The 26255-nt window shown below is 37.6% G+C and overlaps 1 protein-coding gene across 4 annotated transcripts in view; it reads left to right on the forward strand.

Moving 5' to 3' along the window:
* Positions 1-26255, forward strand: part of LOC126195115 (esterase FE4-like) — a 193688-nt gene that overhangs the window by 112611 nt on the left and 54822 nt on the right. Inside the window, exon 11 of one of the 4 annotated variants that reach the window (XM_049933593.1) lies at positions 8461-8764. The exons of the other annotated variants lie outside the window; for them this stretch is intronic. Within the exon in view, the coding sequence (XP_049789550.1) occupies positions 8461-8614 (154 nt within the window). The 3' untranslated portion in view covers positions 8615-8764. Of the gene's footprint in view, positions 1-8460; positions 8765-26255 lie in introns of those variants that run through there. 4 annotated transcript variants of the gene reach the window in all.

The following is a 26255-nucleotide window of genomic DNA, read 5'->3' on the forward strand; positions in this document are numbered from 1 at the left end:
GGGTAGTTGCGGGATGCGAATGCTGTTGTCAAGTTGTTGGTGTAATGTTTCAGGGATTCCGGACTGGAGCAGATTTGTTTGCCACGAAGACCTAGGCTTTAGGGAAGGGACCATTTGATGTGGAATGGGTAGCAGCTGTCATAATGGAGGTACTGTTGCTTGTTGGTGGGTTTGATGTGGACGGACGTGTGAAGCTGGCCATTGGACAGATGGAGGTCAACGTCAAGGAAAGTGGCGTGGGATTTGGAGTAGGACCAGGTGAATCTGATGGAACCAAAGGAGTTGAGGTTGGAGAGGAAATTCTGGAGTTCTTCTTCACTGTGAGTCCAGATCATGAAGATGTCATCAATAAATCTGTACCAAACTTTGGGTTGGCAGGCCTGGGTAACCAAGAAGGCTTCCTCTAAGTGACCCATGAATAGGTTGGCGCATGAGGGGGCCATCCTGGTACCCATGGCTGTTCCCTTTAATTGTTGGTGTGTCTGGCCTTCAAAAGTGAAGAAGTTGTGGGTCAGGATGAAGCTGGCTAAGGTAATGAGGAAAGAGGTTTTAGGTAGGGTGGCAGGTGCTCGGCGTGAAAGGAAATGCTCCATCGCAGCAAGGCCCTGGACGTGCGGAATATTTGTGTATAAGGAAGTGGCATCAATGGTTACATGGATGGTTTCGGGGGGTAACAGATAGGGTAAGGATTCCAGGCGTTCGAGAAAGTGGTTGGTGTCTTTGATGAAGGAAGGGAGACTGCATGTAATGGGGGCTTGGTAACCAGCTACAATGGGGCGGCCAGGATGATTGGGTTTGTGAATTTTAGGAAGAAGGTAGAAGGTAGGGGTGCGGGGTGTCGGTGGGGTCAGGAGGTTGATGGAGTCAGGTGAAAGGTTTTGCAGGGGGCCTAAGGTTCTGAGGATTCCTTGAAGCTCTGCCTGGACATCGGGAATGGGATTACCTTGGCAAACTTTGTATGTGGTTTTGTCTGAAAGCTGACGCAGTCCCTCAGCCACATTCTCCCGACGATCAAGTACCACGGTCGTGGAACCCTTGTCTGCCGGAAGAATGATGATGGATCGGTCAGCCTTCAGATCACGGATAGCCTGGGCTTCAGCAGTGGTGCTGTTGAGAGTAGGATTAAGGTTTTTTTTAAGAAGGATTGAGATGCAAGGCTGGAAGTCAGAAATTCCTGGAAGGTTTGGAGAGGGTGATTTTGAGGAAGAGGAGGTGGGTCCCGCTGTGATGGAGGACGGAACTGTGTATATATATATATATATATATATATATATATATATATATATATATATATATATATATATATATATATATATATATGGGTTTTAAGGGAGTGGGTAAGGAGTCATTCCAATTCCGGGAGCGGAAAGACTTACCTTGGGGGAAAAAAGGACAGGTATACACTCGAACACACACACATATCCATCCGCACATACACAGACACAAGCAGACATATCCAGGATGGAATGTAACAATATTGCAAGTCTGATTTCAGTTGCCTGATACTGTGGTCATATATATATATATATATATATATATATATATATATATATATATATATATATATATATATATATATATCTGCTTGTGTCTGTGTATGTGCGGATGGATATGTGTGTGTGTGCGAGTGTATACCTGTCCTTTTTTCCCCCAAGGTAAGTCTTTCCGCTCCCGGGATTGGAATGACTCCTTACCCACTCCCTTAAAACCCACATCCTTTCGTCTTTCCCTCTCCTTCCCTCTTTCCTGATGAAGCAACAGTTTGTTGCGAAAGCTTGAATTTTGTGTGTATGTTTGTGTTTGTTTGTGTGTCTATCGACCTGCCAGCGCTTTCGTTTGGTAAGTCACATCATCTTTGTTTTTAGATATATTTTTCCCACGTGGAATGTTTCGTGTGTGTGTGTGTGTGTGTGTCTGTTGCTTGTTTTTGACACTGGCCTTATTGACTGAAAGATTATTGTGTGACAGTCTTTTTGTTGTGCCTATCTGTGACTCAGCTTCTCCACTATATTATGAGTAGCAACTATCCAATACTATTACTTAAAGAAATATTATTCTAAATAAATTATTGAGTTATAAGGCTAGGTGCACAAGTTGTCACCAACAAAGCTATTCCAATGTGCATCAATGAAATAGCATTGTATCCAATGTGCAGGTCAATGAAATAGTGTTGTAACAACATTAGCCCCAATCTTGGTATGACTTCATTGCTTGTTGGTATTTTGACCAGACATCAAGGGGTGTTGGGGTAAATATCAGTACAGTGACCCCACATGATCATCAATGTTGCTTTGGTTCACTGGATTCTTGAAATCACAATGTCTTAGAAATTTTGGAGTAATATGCAAGTTCTCGAATTTTTGGAACTTTACCAACCATAAATACATTTGTGGGATCTCATTATGAGGAATCACAAAAATCACAAGCAACAAACCCACCAGAAAGTCAGAACAGATTGGTCCATGCCCATTGAAGTTGAAGTGTATCACAGTACTTGTTTTGTCTGTGACCTTATAGCTCAATAAAATTTATTTATTTTGAAATACACTCCTGGAAATTGAAATAAGAACACCGTGAATTCATTGTCCCAGGAAGGGGAAACTTTATTGACACATTCCTGGGGTCAGATACATCACATGATCACACTGACAGAACCACAGGCACATAGACACAGGCAACAGAGCATGCACAATGTCGGCACTAGTACAGTGTATATCCACCTTTCGCAGCAATGCAGGCTGCTATTCTCCCATGGAGACGATCGTAGAGATGCTGGATGTAGTCCTGTGGAACGGCTTGCCATGCCATTTCCACCTGGCGCCTCAGTTGGACCAGCGTTCGTGCTGGACGTGCAGACCGCGTGAGACGACGCTTCATCCAGCCCCAAACATGCTCAATGGGGGACAGATCCGGAGATCTTGCTGGCCAGGGTAGTTGACTTACACCTTCTAGAGCACGTTGGGTGGCACGGGATACATGCGGACGTGCATTGTCCTGTTGGAACAGCAAGTTCCCTTGCCGGTCTAGGAATGGTAGAACGATGGGTTCGATGACAGTTTGGATGTACCGTGCACTATTCAGTGTCCCCTCGACGATCACCAGTGGTGTACGGCCAGTGTAGGAGATCGCTCCCCACACCATGATGCCGGGTGTTGGCCCTGTGTGCCTCGGTCGTATGCAGTCATGATTGTGGCACTCACCTGCACGGCGCCAAACACGCATACGACCATCATTGGCACCAAGGCAGAAGCTACTCTCATCGCTGAAGACGACACGTCTCCATTCGTCCCTCCATTCACGCCTGTCGCGACACCACTGGAGGCGGGCTGCACGATGTTGGGGCGTGAGCGGAAGACGGCCTAACGGTGTGCGGGACCGTAGCCCAGCTTCATGGAGACGGTTGCGAATGGTCTTGGCCGATACCCCAGGAGCAACAGTGTCCCTAATTTGCTGGGAAGTGGCGGTGCGGTCCCCTACGGCACTGCGTAGGATCCTACGGTCTTGGCGTGCATCCGTGCGTCGCTGCGGTCCGGTCCCAGGTCGACGGGCACGTGCACCTTCCGCCGACCACTGGCGACAACATCGATGTACTGTGGAGACCTCACGCCCCACGTGTTGAGCAATTCGGCGGTACGTCCACCCGGCCTCCCGCATGCCCACTATACGCCCTCGCTCAAAGTCCGTCAACTGCACATACGGTTCACGTCCACGCTGTCGCGGCATGCTACCAGTGTTAAAGACTGCAATGGAGCTCCGTATGCCACGGCAAACTGGCTGACACTGACGGCGGCGGTGCACAAATGCTGCGCAGCTAGCGCCATTCGACGGCCAACACCGCGGTTTCTGGTGTGTCCGCTGTGCCGTGCGTGTGATCATTGCTTGTACAGCCCTCTCGCAGTGTCCGGAGCAAGTATGGTGGGTCTGACACACCAGTGTCAATGTGTTCTTTTTTCCATTTCCAGGAGTGTATGTGGAGTGTTATGGACCAACAACGTGTTTTCCTCTTTTTGTTTTTTAATGATAAAATATTGTAATTGCTCAAAACTGCAAAAGCACCATCTGCAACCTATCATACATGTTTACAGTGGGTCTATGAGAATACAAATGAAAATTGTCTCACATGTGTGAGCATTGTACCATAAATATTGGCCAATGTGTGGTTGAAGGGCAATGTAGACTCGCATTGCAATATTGTTTGGGGGCAACAAGTGTATTGTTAAATAATGGTTTTCTTAAATTTAACAAGCTCCAGTGATTAAACTTTACTTTCACATTTGGAATGATATCAGAAAGGTAAGATTAAAATATTTGTTGTACAACATTCACTACATTTTAATGCAAGGGAGGTAGTTATGACGAGTTGTAAAGGTGCATACACACTGATCTCAAAAGATGTTTTCAAAATATGTTTCCATGTCCCACTTGTGTATACTGTTTGAAAACATGTTTATAAATATGCTTTGAAACACAGAAACAACTGTCCATAGCAATGTTGATATATATCAAAGGAAACAATGTTTCAGGCCAGCTACAACATGTCACCACTGCATGGTGCTGGCACATATTTATATATCACATTGTGTTTCATGTACAGAGTTGCTCTGTGTTGTCTTTTCACTTGTTGTATTGAGTTTACCTGAAAAAAAAAAGGGGGGTGGAGTAGAAAAGGCAGCAGACTTTTTAGTTGTTACCGTGTTATCACCGTACCAGGATGAGAACTGCTTGTGGAACATGCAGATCAAGCAGTACAAGAACAGCACAAAAGAGACACTCTGCAGAGAACTGCTGTACATTTAATACTAACTGTGACTGAGCTGAAAAGAAAATAAAATTTTGCCTCGACGAGTACTGATGAGAAAAAAAGGAAAGGGGTAAACAATATAACATCAAGCACTTTGCGACACTGTTTTGTAATGTAACATGGTTCAGCTATCCGATCTCACAATTTTGTGATGATGGTCATGAAGTAAAGGGAACTAGGTGCTGTGTACAAAAAGGTACAAAAAGTAGTGTAAATTCCCCTGTCATTTTCATAAGAAACTGGAAACTGATGATATTCTTGATGAAGTAATTTTTGTTTATTTATGCAGAATCATGCCAACTGAATAAAAGTTTAATAATATGTGTATTTTGTGATGTTTTTCACTTACTTACCATTACATAAACCTTCAGGGCTTCTTCCAACACTCCATCGATTTTAGGTACTATTTGAAATGTAAATTGCTTCAAAATTTGAACTAAGCATGCAAAGCTCTGAAGTGAATATCCCATTGCCAAAAGATCAAGAGTTAGATCAAGTCTTTGGTTGACCGTAGGCACTTTCCTGAAGTTTACCTCTTTTTGCTAGAAATTTTAAATTGGTGGAAGACATCTGAGTGAAGTTATGAAAATCAGAGCTGTCTTCTATATTCAGTTACCACCAGTTCTTCTGTAGTATGTTTTCATATACCAGTGACAACAAGGCCTTTGATTTAGTTTGCATGAACCTTCTTCAAGTATTAATAGTGCAGCACCACATATTATTACAATGTCCTTGTCGCTAGAGACAATGTAGCAGAAGATACAAAAACTATATGACAAATAGCATGACAGACAATGTGATTACACTGTGAGAAATGTTTGCCAGTGTGGAGAAAGGCCAAGACCAGAAACAAATTATAAACATGTTATAAAACACCACAGGAAACAAGTTTCCAACTGAAATATGTTAACAGTGGCAGCATGTGTGTGGCTTAAGCACAATGATGAATAGGAGCACCACATTTCAAGTGGCACTCGTGTGTGTGTGTGTGTGTGTGTGTGTCTGTGTCTGTGTCTGTGTGTGTGTGCGTGGGTGTGGGTGTGTGCGTATTAAAGTAACTGTAAGTATTTTGTTGTTCTTTTACATAATGTCTAATTTCATAACTTTAAACTTTTACTAAGATATTTGGAAGAGCCACCCAGATGGAAGGGACTGGATTGAACTTGTGCCTAGTGACTATTAAACTTACCTTAGCTTATTGCATTTCCTGCTATAGTCTAATATTTGTAAGTAATGTACAACTTCAGGTGGAAAGGGGAAAGAACACACAATGTGGTTTAAGTAAGAGAAATTCATCTCAGTTTCAATTTGTTTTCTCAATCAAAAAGGTCAACTGCTACCCTGTCATCTAGTACTTCTGAACCACACACTTCAGTATCTTATTCTTCAGAATCAAAAGTATCCGTATGACCTTCAACAGTAAATTGTCCACAAGGACCTGAATAATTTGTATTAAAAGAAATTCTCTGGCAAGTTGAAACATTAATACCAGACAAATCACTTGGGGAAGCTGAAAAGCATGTCACTGTAATCTAAAGAACATGTACAGACAGTGCTGTAGCTAACAAGAGGAAACTTAGCAATACCAGAGAAGGAAAGTTACTACTCACCATGTAGCAGAGATGCTGAGTCGCGATAGGCACAATAAAGAGATTCTACAGGAAAGACTGTATTACAACATTTTATGAGGCTACAGAATTAGAGAAAAGGACATAAATCAAGTTAGATGATCCCAAGGAAGGAAAAAAAGACCTGTTATCTGCAAAAAAACATAGTTCTATGTTTTGATATGCATAAAGAATTAAAGAAAGTCATTTTGGATGTAAGAAATGTTGATATTCTTAACCTTTGACAAGAATGTAGGATGAGTCTTCATACCTTTTTCATCAAATTTAATAACAGGTCACCCTTAACCTACCTTCCTGACAGCCACTATTACATTTCTTGACCCAGGTCTAATTCTGACAAACAGCAGTTTGCCAGAATTACTTTTTGATGAGTTGCTTTCTACTCTCATAGAAAGTAATCACCTAAATAGAACTACAGCAGATAATATAATGCAAGAATTCAAAGAAGTGACTTCTGTACCACATGTTAAGAATACAATCATTCTGAAGAAAGAGGTGATCATTTCTGGTGGGATATCATTAGAGATGAATACCAAAATTTGATGGTTGTTGTGAACTTAGCTTGCAGTCATACCATTGGGAATGCTATCATTGAAAGGAGCTTTTCTGTTAATGGTGAATGCCTCTTTGCAAACACGAGGGAAAAATCTGTTGTTACACATAGACAAACATATGACAACTTGGATATTTCCAAGTCCATTATTCACAGCACCAGGTATGCACTCTTATAATATGTAGAATATCATAATCAACTCAAAGGAGAACAGCATGCAGAGGTGCAGAGCATTTTTAAAGCAATGGAAAAAAGACATAGAAGTGAAAAAAAAAGAAGGGTTCAAATGGCTCTGAGCACTATGGGGCTTAACATCTGAGGTTATCAGTCCTCTAGAACTTAGAACTACTTAAAGCTAACTAACCTACGGACATCACACACATCCATGCCCGAGGCAAGATTCGAACCTGCGACCGTAGCAGTTGCACGGTTCCGGACTGAAGCGCCTAGAACCGCTTGGCCACTGCGGCCGGCTATAAGTGAAAGAATTGGAAGCAAAGCATTTGTAAATTTTAGAAAGTGCTTCAAAAGAAGTGTTGAAACTTGAAGCTCATATAAAGGCTTTACAAAATTAGACAGCTGCATTATAACATTGTATCTGTAACATAAATAATGAAATTATCTGAAAAATTCAAAATTTTGTTCCACTGCCAAATTTTTAAATAAAGATTTTACATTTTGGAACTTGGATGTTTCAAGAAATTGTTGGAACCTGCATAAATGAAACATTTAAAAATATATGTATTGTGAAAGTACACGTTACTTGTAATTGCAAACATTATTTAAAGAGTTCAACTTTTTGGCAGAAAACTGTATTATGTGGCATAAACCAGCTTAATTTTAAATACATTTCTACCAATTTCATAACTTTGTTTTTATTTTGAGTGACCTTAATCAGCTTTTTTAAACCACTTCATTATAGACCTCCTTCAATAGCGCTGTGTTTCCATAAATTACTGGTATAATAACACTTTAAATTTTTTTTATGCTACCAAGTTCATCCCCTTATAATCTACATAACACTTCGGACTTTTTTATGCTACAAAGTTCAATCATCTTATAGATGAAAATCATTAGTTCTTAATTTATTTAGTTATGGTGTAAGAGAAAGAAATGAATATATTCATTCAACTGCGATATTGTAACACTTACCTGGAATTCTCAGGGATTTTTTTTCAAGTTTGAGAAGCTACCTTGTTACATTTAATAAAATCTTAATAATGTCATGATAATATTTTGGCATGAGAATGATGTATTTTGTGAAACAAAAATGATATACTGAATATGAATTCTATTAAAAAAACCCTTTATCTTTTGAAGGTAATAGATGTATATGTGTTATGAATAGGCTCATCTCCTCTAATCTGCTACTAATGGCATTTGCTCACTACGGTACACTTGGTTTGCAATTACCATTTTTTTGTATTAATTAACTGTTCAGAACTTTCTACACAAAACCCATTCATGTTATGTTACAGAAATCCCACACCAACTGTGGACTCAGTGATTACTCAATACTGGACTCCATACACCAGCGATGGAAAAGCTTACCTGCATTTTGATGTCAATTTATCTATTGAAAGCAACTTGAAGTATGATGAATTTAATTTCTGGCATAATCTCCTGCCATAGATGATTTACATGAAGCTGGACAGTACACAGACCTTAATAATATGCAACCGCCATTGTATCAAATACGTATTTTACAAATTGTAAAAGTTCGTCACTGTCATTATCAGTCATTGTAGTTTAATAACTAATAAAGTTCTCTACCAAGATTTATTCTGCCATTATACTTTGTCATTTGCATAAACATCAAAACAGAAAAATCAAGCTAAAAAACTCCACGTTTCCCAAATATTGGCAGTAAACTATTCTGTCAATACACATTGAATTTTCACTCTGCAGTGGAATATGTGCTGATTTTAAACTTTCTTCCAGATTAAAAATGTGTGCTAGGACTCAAAACCTGGGACCTTTGTCTTTTGCAGGCTAGTAATCTACTGACTATTAATGTTGATATCACTATACTTAAAAATGAGTGTACACTGATTAAACTACAGCCAACTTATCCTAGAAAAATAGAAAATCATAGATGGAATGTTGCCTAAGTAGTTTACCAGGCAAGGAGTGATATAGACAATAACAGATATTTTGTTTTAAATTTCAGAAAGGTCAGAATTTTTTTCAGTTTTAAAAGAATCTCAATCTTATTTGTTGGTTAAAATGTTAAAATCTTACAAAAGCATGACATGACATAAATTTCACATGTTTCTAGATTCAGAATATGTCAGGGCATGTAAAATATTCTCCCAAATAAGTGGCTATATGATCGTAATAGTATGAAATAATACTGAAGTATAAAAAAGTTATAAATGTGTATTAGTGGTATACAAGTTTGTAGTGCTTTGTCAGTTATAAATTAATGAAAATAAACACTAGGCCCTAAACTTCATTTCAAGAGTAGGTCAAAAGTAACAAACTGGAGAATATAACAAAGTATTAGGATGGTTATGAAGAAGTAGGGGTTGGACAGAGAGGGTGGGGGTAGGGTCATAAACATCAGAATACCAGTAAAACTCAGGGGAATTAACAAATCAAATAGTTAAATTCTGTGATAAACTTTCCACTACACACCTTTTCAGTCAAGGATCTGGTTGCCCCTTCCATAGTGCCTTCTCAAAAATCTTTAACATTTCATGGGTGCCCTTTTTTCTGTCTGTGATGGTGTCAACCCTCACACCAAACAGTCTGAGGATAATCTATTTTCTTATGCACATTTGTTATCAATAAAATGTCTTATTAAAAAGTATACGGATAGCTAATGTCACAAGCATACTGATTAATGTTCCAATATTAACCAAACTCTACAGTCCTACAATAAAGACATCAATCATTATTTCACAGCAAACAATTTAATTCTTAATATTACAAAACATTCTATTACAAAAATGTCATATTGCTGGTCAGTATACAGCTTTAGAAGGTGACTTTTATATGTGACTGTCAGTAGTATTTACAGTTTCATATCCTGAAGACATGTACTAGCTGGCCATTATGTCTTCCTGTAAGTTCATTGATCCTCAAGGAAATTTTCCTTTAAAAAATCTTATAAAAGACAAAGAGAAGCTGGTAGCTGTCCAGGAAGGAGATGCTTGTTGCATGGGGTCACAATGCTCAGCAGTAAGTATAACCATTTGTGATGACATTCATGATCATGATGATATGATGATGATGATTAGGCAAATCTTGTGTCAGGATTTCTTGCATCTGTTCTAAGTTGCTGTTGATGAAATGAAATGAAATGCCATGTGACTAAGGCCTTCTGTCAGGTAGACCGGTCACCTGGTGCAAGTCTTTTTAGTTGATGCCACTTTGGTGACTTTTGCGTTAATGAGGATGATGAAGACGACACAACACCCAGTCCCTGAGCAGAGTAAACTCTCCGACCCAGCCGAGAATTGAACCCAGCTCAATAATGGAAACATTTGTTCTTCCTTAATTATATTTTATATGGAGCATCCTGGACCAATACTAAAGTTAAAATGCTCAATGTGCTCTTTGTCTATGGCTTTAAGGGTCTAGACTCACATTAATGATCAGACAGGTAACACAGAAACAGAACTGAACACATTAAAGAGACAGGTTAGGAATGACACATTGCATGCAGCTCAGGTAGCTGGAACTTATGATGTTTATCATAGTCTAGTACCCAATCTGAATAACTACCTTGATGAAATGTACAGTAGTAAACTAATGTCATAGAACCAAGTAGGAGTACTGGGGTAGAGCCAAAATTTTCTGTTATTCTGTGAGACAAAAGTCTACTCAAACAAAAACAGCTTCAAATGTTCACATATATGACATGGAACAATGATGTCAATGACAAAATATACAGCAATAGTTGTGGTGTGAATTATTTGTTGTAGCTGCATGAAAGGCTATGATGGCATGCTACATCATGAGATGAAGATGTCAGTGAGCGCAATGATATGGCGACTATGATACACTTGTGACATGGTGACTATGATACACTTGACACATAAAGCATTGCCCATCTTGCATCAATAAATTATGATTGATGGAAACCCAAGTGGGTACTGTCCTCCTGATTATCATACAATACATTGAACATGACACATTACACATGCTAGAATCCAATATACAAACAACAGACCACCAGAATGGACTGAGACAATTTAATTCCACAGGATGGCAATTACTTATTACCATATCCCACAACCAAATATATTAAAGAACTGTATTAACACAGAGACCTTAAGAAATATTTTCACCTAGTATAGAAGTATATGGCTGCAAAATACTAACGCGAATTCTTTACAGACGAATGGAAAAACTGGTAGAAGCCGACCTCAGGGAAGATCAGTTTGGATTCCGTAGAAATGTTGGAACACATGAGGCAATACTGACCCTATGACTTATTTTAGAAAACAGATTAAGGAAAGGCAAACCTACATTTCTAGCATTTGTAGACTTAGAGAAAGCTTTTGACAATGTTGACTGGAATACTCTCTTTCAAATTCTGAAGGGGTAAAATACAGGGAGCATTAGGCTATTTACAATTTGTACAGAAACAAGATGGCAGTTATGGGAGTCGAGGGACATGAAAGGGAAGCAGTGGTTGGGAAGGGAGTGAGACAGGGTTGTAGCCTCTCCCCGATGTTATTCAATCTTTATATTGAGCACGCAGTGAAGGAAACAAAAGAAAAATTCGGAGTAGGTATTAAAATCCATGGAGAAGTAATAAAAACTTAGAGGTTAGCTGATGTCATTGTAATTCTGTCAGAGACAGCAAAGGACTTGGAAGAGCAGTTGAACGGAATGGATAGTGTCTTGAAAGGACGATATAAGAGAACAACAACAAAAGCAAAACAAGGATAATGGAATGTAGTCGAATTAAGTTGGGTGATGCTGAGGGAATTAGATTATGAAATGAGGCACTTAAAGTAGTAAAAGAGTTTTGCTAGTTGGGGAGCAAAATAACGGATGATGTTCGAAGTAGAGATGATATAAAATGTAGACTGGCAATGGCAAGGAAAACGTTTCTGAAGAAGAGAAATTTGTTAACATCGAATATAGATTTAAGTGTCAGGAAGTCATTTCATAAGTATTTGTATGAAGTGTAGTCATGTATGGAAGTGAAACATGGATGATAAATAGTTTGGACAAGAAGAGAATAGAAGCTTTCGAAATGTGGTGCTACAGAAGAATGCTGAAGATTAGATGGGTAGATCACATAACTAATGAGGAGGTATTGAATAGAATTGGGGAGAAGAGAAGTTTGTGGCACAACTTGACTAGAAGAAGGGATCGGTTGGCAGGACATGTTCTGAGGCATCAAGGGATCACCAATTTAGTATTGGAGGGCAGTGTGGAGAATAAAAATCATAGAGGGAGACCAAGAGATGAATACACTAAGCAGATTCAGAAGGATGTAGGCTGCAGTAGGTACTGGGAGATGAAGGAGCTTGCACAGGATAGATTAGCATGGAGAGCTGCATCAAACCAGTCTCAGGACTGAAGACGACAACAACAAACAACAACTGTGTATGTAGACATGGTAGTAGAAGAATGTGAAGTTTCTTAAATAAGGACTTGCATAAGCTTCTTGAGGCAGCATTTTCTGTGGCTCTTACATTTCTCTCTGACATATAAAACAAGGAAGTCATTTCATAAGTATTTGTATGAAGTGTAGTCATGTATGGAAGTGAAACATGGATGATAAATAGTTTGGACAAGAAGAGAATAGAAGCTTTCGAAATGTGGTGCTACAGAAGAATGCTGAAGATTAGATGGGTAGATCATGTAACTAATGAGGAGGTATTGAATAGAATTGGGGAGAAGAGAAGTTTGTGGCACAACTTGACTAGAAGAAGGGATCGGTTGGCAGGACATGTTCTGAGGCATCAAGGGATCACCAATTTAGTATTGGAGGGCAGTGTGGAGAATAAAAATCATAGAGGGAGACCAAGAGATGAATACACTAAGCAGATTCAGAAGGATGTAGGCTGCAGTAGGTACTGGGAGATGAAGAAGCTTGCACAGGATAGAGTAGCATGGAGAGCTGCATCAAACCAATCTCAGGACTGAAGACCACAACAACAAACAGAAGTAGATAGTGTACAATTGGCTCAGAAATTAGACTTCTTTCCATGATGTCATATATATTACTTGTACAACAACAAAAACAACCGATTATTGACAAAATTGTTTCACTGGATAGATAAAAAATGTAGTCACCAAGCAGCAGCAGAACACATATAAAAGACTGTTGTGATAGGCAAGCTATCTGAGCCAGTGGCTCCTTCTTCAGGCAGAAGGGTTGAAAGGGAAGGAAGAAGGGTGGAGGAAAAGGACCGGAGAGGTTTAGGAAAAGAGGTAGATTTTGGGAAAGTCACCCACAACCGCGGGCCACATTAAACTTACTGTACACTACGAGAAGGAAAGACTGATTGCTGGGGACTGCATCGGACAATATTTGAAAACCTGAGAACTTAAAGGTGGGAGACAATGTAATGTGGAAGACAGAGATTACTATTAAAACATCATGTATGAGTTAATAAGAGTGAGAGCTAAGTGCATCATGCATAACAGAGGTGGGAGGGGATGGTGAAAAATAGATGGGAAAGATAATGATAGATGTGGAAAACTAAAACAGAGTAGTTACAGTGAAGAAAAGCTGGGTCAGAAAAAATTAACATAGATTAAGGCCAGGTGGGTGGTGAGAATGAAGGACATGTTGTAGTGCTAGTTCCCAGCTGCGAAATTCTGAGAAACTAGTATCTGGGGTAAGAATCCAGATGGTGTGTGTGGTGAAACAGGTGCCAAGGTCATGAATGTCATATTGTAGAGCGTGATCTTAGGAAGAAGGTAAAAGGTGGGGTGCATGGTTTTGGTGGTTTCAGAAGTTCTGTGGACTGACAGTGTTAGTCCTTGTGAGGGGCCTGAGGTTTTAAGGAGGGACTGCAGGCCAGTTTGAATCACAGGAATGAGATCTTGATGGCAGATGCTGTATGTAGAGGTGTCAGACAGCTGGTGTAGACCTTCACTAACATATTCTTTTCAGTCAAATACTACAATGGTATATCCTCTGTCTGCTGGGAGGATAATGATGAAGTCATCAGCGTTTAGGGAACATAGAGCCTAGAGTTCTGCAGAGGACAGGTTAGGGTTACATTGTAGGGACCTGAGGAAGGGTTGTGAGGCAATGCTGGATGTAAGGAATTATTGGAAGGCTTGTAAGGGATCATTTTGAGGTAGTGGTTGTGTATCAAGTTGGGATTGTAGTCTGAACTGTTCAAGGCAGGGTTCAATGTTAGGTTTACTGATAAAAAGGTTTTGGGGTTGAGTTGCAAAGTGATATTTCCAGTGGATATTATGTATGAAGGAAAGGAGGTCCTTCGCCAAAGCAGCATAATCAACTGCAGGTTTAGGGCTTAAAGTGAGGGCCCCTACATAATACAGATAATTCAGGAGGTAGCGTGCTTTAGATGAGAAGTTAAGGACACTGTACTGTTGTGACTGGTTCTTGGGATTATAGGTTATTCTTGGCTTTGGAGGCAGTGGTAAAGGCTGTGGGATGTTAAGGAGGTTGGCCAAGCTGTGTTTGTAGGAGAGGAGTGGTGGTTGATGGCGTGTCTGCTTAGGGAGCTGCAGAGGGACAGGAAGGGAAATACCACTGTTCAGGTAGTATAGGAGAAGGTGGGATAGCTTTTGAGGTGAAGTCTGGCATGTTGTTGCCGTTTGAAGTTGGCTTGGCAGATGATACCATTCAAGGATACATGAGGGGCAGATAATTGCTCGATTTTGTAGAAGGTTAGAAGTCGGTAGAATGGAAATTTGCTGATGAGACATATAGGTCACAGATTAGCCAGGTAAGAGCAAGAGATTACTATATTTGAAACTTTAAAAGAGCCTGGTGTAGGGTAGGATTGAATCCAGAAACTGGGACTTTCAGAGTTAGGCATTTTGGAGTAACTCCAAGCGAGAAGTCTCCCCCCAGATACCAGTTTCTCAGAACTCTGCAGGTGGGAACTAGCACTGCTACAGATCCTTGGTTCTCGCCACCCACCTGGCCTTAATTTCCTTAATTTATGTTAATTTCTTCTGTCTCAGCTTTTCTTCAGTGTAACTGCTCTTTGCTTCACTCCATTTTAGTTTTCTACATCTTTCATTGTCTCTCCTGTCTACTTTTCACCAACCCCTCCCACGTCTGTTACATACAATGCACTTAGCTTCTCACTCTTATTAACTAATGCATGATGTTTTAGTAGTAATCTCTGTCTTGCATATTACCCTGTCTTCCACCTTTAAGCTCTCAGGTTTTCAAATCTCATACAATGCAGTGCCCAACAATCTGTCTTTCCTTCTCATTCCATATGGCAAGTCTCCCCTGATCCACAGTTCTGAGTGACTTTCCCAAAATCTTCCCCCTTTTGCTATACTTCTCCAGCCCTTTTCCTTCCCACTTCTTCCTTCCCCTACAACCCTCCTGCCAGAAGAAGGAGCCACTGGCTTCAAAAGTTATCACAACAGTCTTTTATGTGTGTGTTCTGCCACTGCTTGATAAGTAGATTTTTCATCTATCCAATTAAATAATTATAACTTGTATAGTTAGGCACTACTGAATGCTTTCAAATTATGGCTGGACTAAGGCAAAATAAAAGTGAACAGGTAATGTCCTACTCTTATATTGTGAATCACACCCTTGGTTGTCTCCTTTCCCTAGTTCTACTGAGTGAATCTTAACACTACTTTTTGGGTAACTACTCGTAGAATACATTGGTGGGTAGTTGCTGTAATTCAATATGTACACACCTGTTGTGCAGAGCAAGGACAGGTGTACAACCACTGTAGTTTTTAGAAAAAGTTTGTAAAAGGACTTGGAGGCCAACAACATAGCTCAAATAAGTATTTACATACAGGTTGGTCAGAAGTATAGAATATTGGGAAGGGATCAACTGATTGACCTCACATAATGAGTAGAATTTAGTAAATTTATATGAAAAACAGGTATGTAATGATTTTATGTATGCGTATGTGATAGAACAGGTACTGTCTCATATAGAACAGGTAAGGTTATCTGTCTAGATAGTTACACTATAAGTACTAGCAGTCTCAGAGTTCTGAATGAATAAGTAATGCAGTAATAAACGTTAGTACAGATCTATGTTTTACAGTATCAACTGATAAAATAAATATGAATGCTGTACACTGAAGCATCAATCTGGAAACTTCATGTATTGCTCATTTATAACCTTTCTTTAGAAAATATTCCATTTGTACACTGTAGATCCAAGCAAGCTCCTCACCACATAACGATAAAAATATAGAACCAAGTGCAGAGGGAGTAATAAAAGTAAGGAAATGTGATCTTGTAATAAAATGAAGATATCTTTTTCTAATATATAAGGAATTTTTTCATGTCAATGAGTGGAAGCACTTGTAATGTACCTTGACATAAAATATTTGTATTTGTGTTAGTATGTTAAGTGATTTTAGTCCTCAAAATTGTTGTGATTGAGATGTACTCTTCCCAGAAAGATAAAACAATAGAACTGTATGATACGTACTTAAAATGATCATATTCTAGTGAAAATCTTGGTGACAAAATGGTCTGATGAAATAATATAGAGATACTTTGACTGACCCTCAGCCCTATGTATAGTGATAAAAAATGTATCAATTAGTGTTAATTAGTAGATCATAATATGATGGTTAGTATATTATACAGGTGCTTCTGACTAAATTTTGAAGAAAGTGCAGAATTTTAAATAGCCCAAAATAAATGTACTAAATATATTTTTCTTATTTCCACAATTTTTTATAAATGTGTAGATACCTGTTCACAGTAGTAAGAGAGTAGTCCACATAAAAATAGTTATCAGGACATCATCCAATATGTGAGTAAGTAAAGGAACAAAGTTATGGTTTTAAAATGCCAGCTGAAGAGAACCGGATAAATAAGAAATGTACGTTTATGGAAGTATTATTTCTGTGGACAAATTAGTAAATGAGAGGTGCTATGGAATTCTGTGTACAAGTCTCACATAAGTGAACTTTACTTATACTTTATCTTTCCATAAACTCTGCAGTTAGAACGTTCATGCTTTGCCTCCCTTGGTGGAGCTGATAGTTGCAAATACTGGTGATTGTAATGATTTTGTTTTTGCATTCTGGCTATTTATTGTCTTTATTTCTCAATGAATGAATGAGAAATGTAATGTCTTGGTAAGTGCAATTGATGTAGAAACTATATGTACAATACTGTGTTCCCATCTGACTGGAATTGAAGCACAAAGTATTAATAACTTGGATGATTTCCCAACACAGAAAAGTAAAGTTGTTAAGTGTATAAAATTTTGTAACATAAAGTAAAACCAACACCTGAACTCATGGCTAAATAGTTTTCAGCTACATGTGAGCAAGGTCTAAATGCACGTAAAATGTTTTATAAGTAATTCAAGGAGGTGAGAATAAATTTGCTTGATTCAGTCTTGGAAACTAATTGTGTTAAGTGCATCTAAGACTGTTTGTGATGGACAGAAGGTGAAAGAGTGTGAAGTAACTTTGTTGTACTCTGAATAAGCTTCATCCAGTGAATAATGCTGGTTATAAACATAATCTTGAACATTCACTAAATCATAATGTGTGTGTACACATCAATCAGTGTGGCGGCATGGCCCAATTCAAACAATTGGTGGCCAGGTGTGGTGACATAAGACTCAGTTATACTTGAAAAAAGAGACAGCATTGGTCGTATATTTTTTACTATTGCAAAATCGATTTTCTGTCACTGAGTGACTATCTTCAGTGCTATATTGTATAACTGTTGTCACTAAGCTTACGGCAATCACATAGCAATCTATGTGATTGCCGTAAGCTTAGTGACAACAGTGCATCCCAATTTAAGTTATACAATATAGCACTGAAGATGGTCACTCAGTGACAGAAAATCGATTTTGCAATAGTAAAAAATATACGACCAATGCTGTCTCTTTTTTCAAGTATACCTGTTATCTGGTCGTAGTGCACAAGACAACATGGAGTCGCCAATCAATAAGACTCAGTTGTTGTCAGTGTAGAATTAAAATATTTTTTTTCCATCCATGGTCACAAATTTTTAAGTCCTTAGACTACCACTGTTGGTCAACGATGACCATCTTCAGATCTGCAGCAAAACATGGGAAAAAACACAAATACAACAAGTGGAAAGTCTACAACTTAAAACAATGGAACAGTCCTTAATGAAAAGTATAACTGACATACACAAGGAAAAAATGATGAGGCATACCTGTTTTAAGACATGTCATAATATAACGAAGCCACACTGGCATCATCAAAAGAAAAACACAAAATCAGCTTAGCATCATTGCACATATTTAAAATATGGTATATAGCAGGCCAAGGTGTTGGTGGAGTCATCTAGTTAACAGTGCTACACAGTTCATAACAAACTACTGTACAGTAGCCACAAAATATTGCTGTTGTAAGGTCATTCAATATCACTACTGCAGGTCTACACATATTTGTCAATTATACAGCTGAATGGTATGAGATAAAAAGAAGAATACACTAATTAAAGTCTATGGTGGGCTTACCAGGTGTATAAGTTATGACAGTAATAAAATGCAATAAACTAAAAACATGTAAAAAGTTAAATTTCGATTGTTAAAAAGGCAGTATCAGTAGTAGTAGCTTTATTCATCCATAGATCTCTTTTTACAAGGATATAGGACATGTAAAAGTATTTACAAGTTTAGACCAATTTAAAATAATCTAATTCGTATACACATATATTTACAGACTTCGATTTGGACACAATCATTGGATTTACTCCTGGTATACAATGCTTTTTTTTACATATAACTTATTAAATACTGTAATGCCACACCATTCATTCATATCTCACAATCAGTCACTGCACACACTATACACACATTGTTTCATAACACTTCACTCACCACAAACACAAACACGCACTGGTAATCTCTGGGCCATTTTCTGTACCGCAACTTCCAATTTGCTATCCTGAAACACTGAGGCAGCATCGTCTCCATAATGAGTGAGATATTGAGCTCAGAAAGAGGAACAGGTGTTAGTATTGTGCTATGCATAGCTTGGGGGTAAGTATTTCTATTAAGGAAAAAAACATAAAGTGAAGGTGTTATGTGGTATGTTGGACATTATATAATCATTATTATTGTTATTTATTTGTATAATATTTTTTATCAAACCCTACACTGTTTTATATAAGTATTCCTTTAATGTATAAAATGTATTGAACAACAGGTACTTTTTAGCTGCTTTTTTAAATAAGTGTATTTTTGCAATTTCTTTAATCTCTTTTGGTAATTTATTGTACAGCTTTATTCCTTGGTAGAAAATGCTGTTTTGAGTGGAGCACTTAAAGCCCCAGTGTTTTGAACAAATCTTTACAATGAGATTGACTAGTATTTTTGTTATTATTCTTATGGCTCTTTTCTGGAATTTGAAAATAGTGTTCATATTTTGTGCATTTGTTCCCCAAAAAAGAATGCCATAGCTAAGAATTGAGTGTACATATGAATAACATGTAACTAACAGACACTGCATGTTACACACTGATGATAGAATTCTAAGGGTATAACATGCTGATGACATTCAGTTTGCAAGTACCTTTGTGTGTTCACACCACTTCAACTGCCCGCATCTCGTGGTCGTGCGGTAGCGTTCTCGCTTCTCACGCCTGGGTTCCCGGGTTCGATTCCTGGCGGGGTCAGGGATTTTCTCTGCCTTGTGATGTCTGGGTGTTGTGTGCTGTCCTTAGGTTAGTTAGGTTTAAGTAGTTCTAAGTTCTAGGGGACTTATGACCACAGCAGTTGAGTCCCATAGTGCTCAGAGCCATTTGACCATTTGAACCACTTCAACTGAGAATCAATATTCATTCCTAAGAATTTTGCATTTGTTACACAGTCTATAGAGGTGCCATCTACATTTAATTTAACACTGTCATTTTTCCTCTTGAAACTGAAATTCATGGCGTTAGTTTTCATTGTGTTCAATGTCACTTTATTGCTTATTGACCAATCATAAACTTCCTTGAGTGTTTCATTTACTTTCTCAGCAAGTATTTCTCTTGTTTTCTCAGTGACTACAATATTGCTGTCATCAGCGAAGAGACTTTTTTCACCATGAGGAACACTACTGTTTTCCTAAATGTTTAGATCTATTTGAAGTATATGTTATCTCTGCTCTTTGTACCCTATATGCTAGGTATGATCAAAACCAGTCATTAGCTACCCCTCTTATTCGTAATGCTTCTAATTTGTTCAATAGAATCTTATGGTCGACTGTATCAAACACACTTAGAAAGTTCCAAATATATGCCTGTGCCACACTCATCTTTATCAAGAGCATCAAGTACGACTTTTGTGAATTCTACTATGGCTAACTCCATATTTTTACCACTTCAGAAACCAAACTGTGATTCACTTTAAAGATTGTATTTATTCAGGTAAGCAAAGGTACAACTCCTGCCTGTTTTAACTACTCTGGAAATGTCCCTGATGTGAAGGATTAATTTATTATATTTGTTAAGGTGCCTTGTATCATCCTTATGCATTGTTTGAGTACACACATTGGTACTTCATCTAAGCCTACTGACTTTTTATTTTTTGATCAGTTTTATTGACTTCATTCTCTGTGGTTGGAAGTAACATCATTGTATTTAGTGCAACATTATTTACAGGTGTTATATTTCTTTTGGGGAATTTTTGCTGTAACTTCTCTGCAATATTTCAAAAATTCTCATTTACATAGTTTGCTAAGTGTTGTGGATCATTTATTACCTTATCTCCTTTCCTTAGCAGTATGTTATTATGCATTTGTTTGCCTCTTCCCATTTGCTTTTTTATAATATCCCTGCCTGCTTTGCTTTTATTCTCTGCATTATATATTATTTTGTCATTAAATGACTTTTTTGCAGCAATCAGCAACTTCCTATTGATCTTTTTGTATCTGTGATAGAAATTTAAGAATTCTGGATCATGGCGAATCTTTTTCATGGAACTGAGGTGTTTTAGTGTTTGGGAGGACTTCTTAATACCTTCTGTTATTCATCTGCTTTTGTGTGATATTGATACAGGCATGCATACTTTTGGAAATGCCCTTTCAAAGTTCAATTTAAACAATGTAGAGAATTTAGAGAATTTCATATTCACATTGGTTTCATTATACACTTCATCCCAGCTTTGTTTTTCTAGTTCTTTTGAAAAATCTTTCATTTTGATTTCTGGTAGATGTCACTTGTAGGCTTGTAGTTTAGGGAAAGATTCAATGCCTGATTTTACTTTTGGTATTTGACAGAGATGGTCTGATAGTCCGAGATCTTTCACAGCTACATCACATTTTCCCCTGTCCATATTTGTGGCCACATGGTCAATTACTGATGCAGTCATTGTAGTAATTCTTGTTGCACTATTGACCCATAGGGACATGCCAAAACTTTGAAGGATGTTTATGAAGGTGCTGCTGGATTCATTTATGATATTAGTGTTGATGTTAATGTCCCCCTACACAGAATTAAAATGTCATCAGCTGCCACAGATAGTATAAACAATCAATCAGCATCATCCACTTCAAGTAGGAAAAGCAACAGAAACAAGAAACCTGTGGTACAACAGGATTTTTGGTATCCAGCCATAATGAAAACTCCAAGATAACAGTGTTAAACGAAAGGAGAAATACCACCAGTGCTCACTTCCCTGTTCTAAAGATTATGACTCTAAATGTGCAGTGCCTCAAGAACAAATACTGTGAACTTGAAATAGCAGTAAGTAACACCCAACCTGATGTCTTGTGTATTACAGAACATTGGTGTAAGGACCAAGAAATTAGTAGTATTCATATTAATCCATTTAAACTGGCAAATAATTATAGTAGGAACATTGCAAAAGGTGGTGGAGTCGGTATTTACCTTAGACAAGAGTTAGAATTTAAAAAGAGATGTGAAGCAGAGAACTTAAGTATTGAAAAGTTTTTTGAAGCAGGTGCTGTCCAGCTATATGGCCTGATGAAAAAAGTCATAGTCATAACAGTGTATAGGTCACCATGTGGAAACATAGAAGTCTTTTTTGATAAATTAGAATTGTTGCTAAATACTATTTACAAAAAAGAAACTGTGATTATTCTTTGTGGTGATTTCAATATTAATCTTCTAGTTGAAAGTCAACAAAAAAGGCAATTTTTGGACATATTAAAGAGTTTCAACATGTCATCACACATAAACAATTCAACTAGAATAACAAACACCTCCAATAGCCTCATAGATAACATTTTCTCAAATATGTCAGAAACTGACATAGAGGTAACAAACATAGATTTAGGATTGTCTGACCACAATGCTCTCACCATTGAAATCCCTTTAAGGTCAAAGGAAGATAAAGGTGTAAATAATATTTACAAAAGAAACTTCTCTGTGGACAGCTGTCATCAGTTCATAAGTATCTTAGAAAATGAAAATTGGTTAGATGTCATGAAACAGTCAAGTACAGATGAGGCATATAATGTATTTGCATCGATTTATATGATGAACTTTGAGATGTGTTTTCCAAAGAAACTGATCAGAGTCAAGTCTACTGGATACATAAAGTCAAGTTCTTGGATGACTCTTGGAATTAAGAAATCATGTGAAAACATGAAAAAACTGTATTCAGAGTTGAGGAAGTGTACAAATATTGATTTTATAGAATATGTAAAGAGGTATAGAAAAATATACCGCAGAGTAATTGCAAATGCAAAGTTATTAAGTAATAATATGGAAATAAAACAGTCCAGAAATAAAACTAAAATAGCATGGGAAGTTGTGAGAAAAGAAACCGGGGTACCTACCAAAGACAAGGAAATTATTCTAAAAGATGAGGAGAATAAAATGGTAGATAAATATGCCATGCCTAATTATATAAATAATTACTTTTTAAATGTACCCCAGACATTAAGCAGGAATCTTGGGGAGCAGATTAAGATGGAAGCACCCAAGGCAGCCAGCAGTATGATGGCAGTTCTAACAAACGAAAAGGAAGTTTTAAAAGTGATTAAAAGTCTGAAGTCCAAGATGTCAGCTGGAGTAGATGAGAAGCCAATAATATTAGTAAAGAAAACAGCTAATCAGATAGCGAAACCATTGGCGCACATAGCAAACTTGTCAATGGCTGAGGGCGTGTTTCCACAAAAACTGAAAATTTCTAAAGTCATTCCCCTGTTGAAAAAGGATGATAAACTTAAAATAGAAAACTACAGACCTGTCTCACTCCTCCCAACTTTCTCTAAAGTTTTAGAGATACTAATGAAATATAGAGTCACACATTATCTTAATATGCACAATCTGATAAACAGTAATCAGCATGGATTTCAAGCTGGGAGAAGTACTGAAACAGCTGTACTAGAATACACAAAAGAAATAATCACTAAATTGGAAGAGGGAAATAGTGTAGTTGGGATAAATCTAGATTTGTCAAAAGCCTTTGACACTGTTGACCACAGCATACTTTTGAAAAAGCTTGAAGCTATAGGTTCAAATGGCTCTGAGCACTATGGGACTCAACTGCTGAGGTCATTAGTCCCCTAGAACTTAGAACTAGTTAAACCTAACTAACCTAAGGACATCACAAACATCCATGCCCGAGGCAGGATTCGAACCTGCGACCGTAGCGGTCTTGCGGTTCCAGACTGCAGCGCCTTTAACCGCACAGCCACTTCGGCCGGCCGAAGCTATAGGTATCAGAGGACCAGTAAAAAAGTGGTTTGAGTCTTATCTGGAAAAGAGGATGCAGGTGGTTGAAATTACAGCACCAAATATTAATCAAAAAACTAAACTAAGATCAGATCCAAGGGAGGTCACAGTAGGAGTACCCCAAGGAAGTGTATTAGGCCCCTTGCTGTTTCTCATTTACATTAATGATATTCAGGTGTCAGAGAGAAAAGCTAGAATCATGTTATTTGCTGATGATACTAGTTTAATAGTTAGTGATATGAAGCAGTCATTGCACAGTACTGTGGACCATGTCCTACAAGATATACAAAAATGGTTTAGTGCTAACAAGCTAACACTGAATGCAAAAAAAAAAAAAAAAACTAATTATGTGCAATATGGAAAAATAAGTGAACAGGACAACCTAAATCCCACCATGGAGGGCAAACAACTTGAAAGAGTACAGTTTGCAAAATTCCTGGGTATGCACATTGATGAGAAGATTAATTGGAAGGACCATGTGGTGAACTTAGCACCAAAACTAAATTCAGCATGTTTTGTGCTTAGAATAATTTCAAGGGTTTGTAGTAATGACTGTACCAAATTAGTATATTTTGGCTATTTTCAGTCCATTGCATCCTATGGGATAGTATTCTGGGGAAAAACAAATTATCGTCTAAATGAGATTTTCAAATTGCAAAAATGTGCTATTCGGATAATGACCCACAGCCCACCTCAAACACATTGTAGACCACTTTCTAAAGCATTGAAAATTTTAACAATTCCATCATTATACATTCTGAAATGTCTGTTGGTGATCAAAAGAAATCAGGACAAAATGAAAACCAATACAGACTTCCATAATTACAACACACGGCAATGTAAAGATCTCCACATACAAGCTGTAACAAGGACCCGAAGCCAGAAACATGTATGTAATCAAGGCATCAAACTTTTTAATGCACTACCAAAACATATCAAAGAGGTGGAAAATGACGATAAATTTAAAACTGTTCTAAAGAACCACATGCTTGACAAATGCTATTACAGCATAAGTGAATATCTCTGCGTAACTGTATAAAATATATGTTTAAGTTAATGTGACAAATGAAATTACATCAGTGCATAATAAATTATGTTATAAAAACACTTATTAGTTGTATATTGTATTAAACATAAGATAGATTAATATGAATTCAGCACAGATACAAATTTTGTAAAGATATTATATAGTTGTTAAAATGTACCCTGACAAATCCTATATCACAAATGTGATCATTGGGATGATAATAAATAAATAGACCTTTGTACTTGAGACTTCATCTAGAACTTCTGTTAATTTATTGAAAAAAGTGTCCACACTACCACTGGAAGATCTATATACACAAAATGATTAATTTCTTGATGATATCGAGCCCTGTTAATTCAACAGCTGATATTTCAAAGTGTTTGTTTGTTTGTCTTCAGTTGCTATACTGAGGTCGTGTCTTGATTTGAACTGTGTTCCTTTTCTGATATAAATGCATGATCCTCCACCCCATGAAGTAGTTCTGCAGTAAGAGCTTGCCCTCTCATACAATGATAATACTACATGTTGGATTTCTGCGTCTCTATACCAGTGCTAAGTAATACAAACTACTGTGCAGTTCAAAGATTAGAGCTCAACTTCTACTAGCTGTATTTTATTTTTTATCAATTGCATATTTTGATGGAGCATTGTTAAGTCTGTGAAATGCCCCATGCTACTCTGTCCAATGGTTTGTTTTTCTTCATGACATCTAGTATGTGTGATACTTTTTCGCGTCTCTGTCGTAATTGTTTCATTATAAACTCTTTTCTGTTATTATTATTATTATTAGCGTAACAACGCATATATGAAAAGAGCCGCGAAATATCTGTTAGTAATGCTGTGCTTTGAATTTCTTTATCATCATTACCTTTTCACAAAGCAAAATATATATATTGAGATCTTATTGTTCTGTATCTGGCCTACAATTAAAGGAACGTTTTTTCGTGACTGTAACTCATTCTAAAAATCAACATATCTTCCCTACTTTATAGTTATTGAAAATTGAAATTACTTGGTTATGAACACTGATGTTACAGTTCGTATGATCGTTCAACAACAAAATTTGGCAGTGGATTTTGTTTCTCGGTAAAACACCATTCAATACCACGACTAGCACAAGAACATTAGACTCTTATTTAAAAAAATACGTTTTCACTATAAAGTTTGCCAGACCAGAACGGAGCACAGCAAGATTCCTATTAGATTTTGAAGGTACATTAACTTATTTGTACTGTGAATTATATACTATCAGCAGCCCGCGTCAACCTGCAACACATCATAAAATCTGCTGATCTGCACTGCAAGTCTGGAAGCTAAAAGAAATATTATTATTTTACTATTACTTTACCGCTTCCTTGCGGTATGATAGACTACACTCCTGGAAATTGAAATAAGAACACCGTGAATTCATTGTCCCAGGAAGGGGAAACTTTATTGACACATTCCTGGGGTCA

This window comes from Schistocerca nitens, chromosome 1, assembly GCF_023898315.1.
Source record: "Schistocerca nitens isolate TAMUIC-IGC-003100 chromosome 1, iqSchNite1.1, whole genome shotgun sequence".
In the NCBI taxonomy this organism is placed as follows: Eukaryota; Metazoa; Arthropoda; class Insecta; order Orthoptera; family Acrididae; genus Schistocerca; species Schistocerca nitens.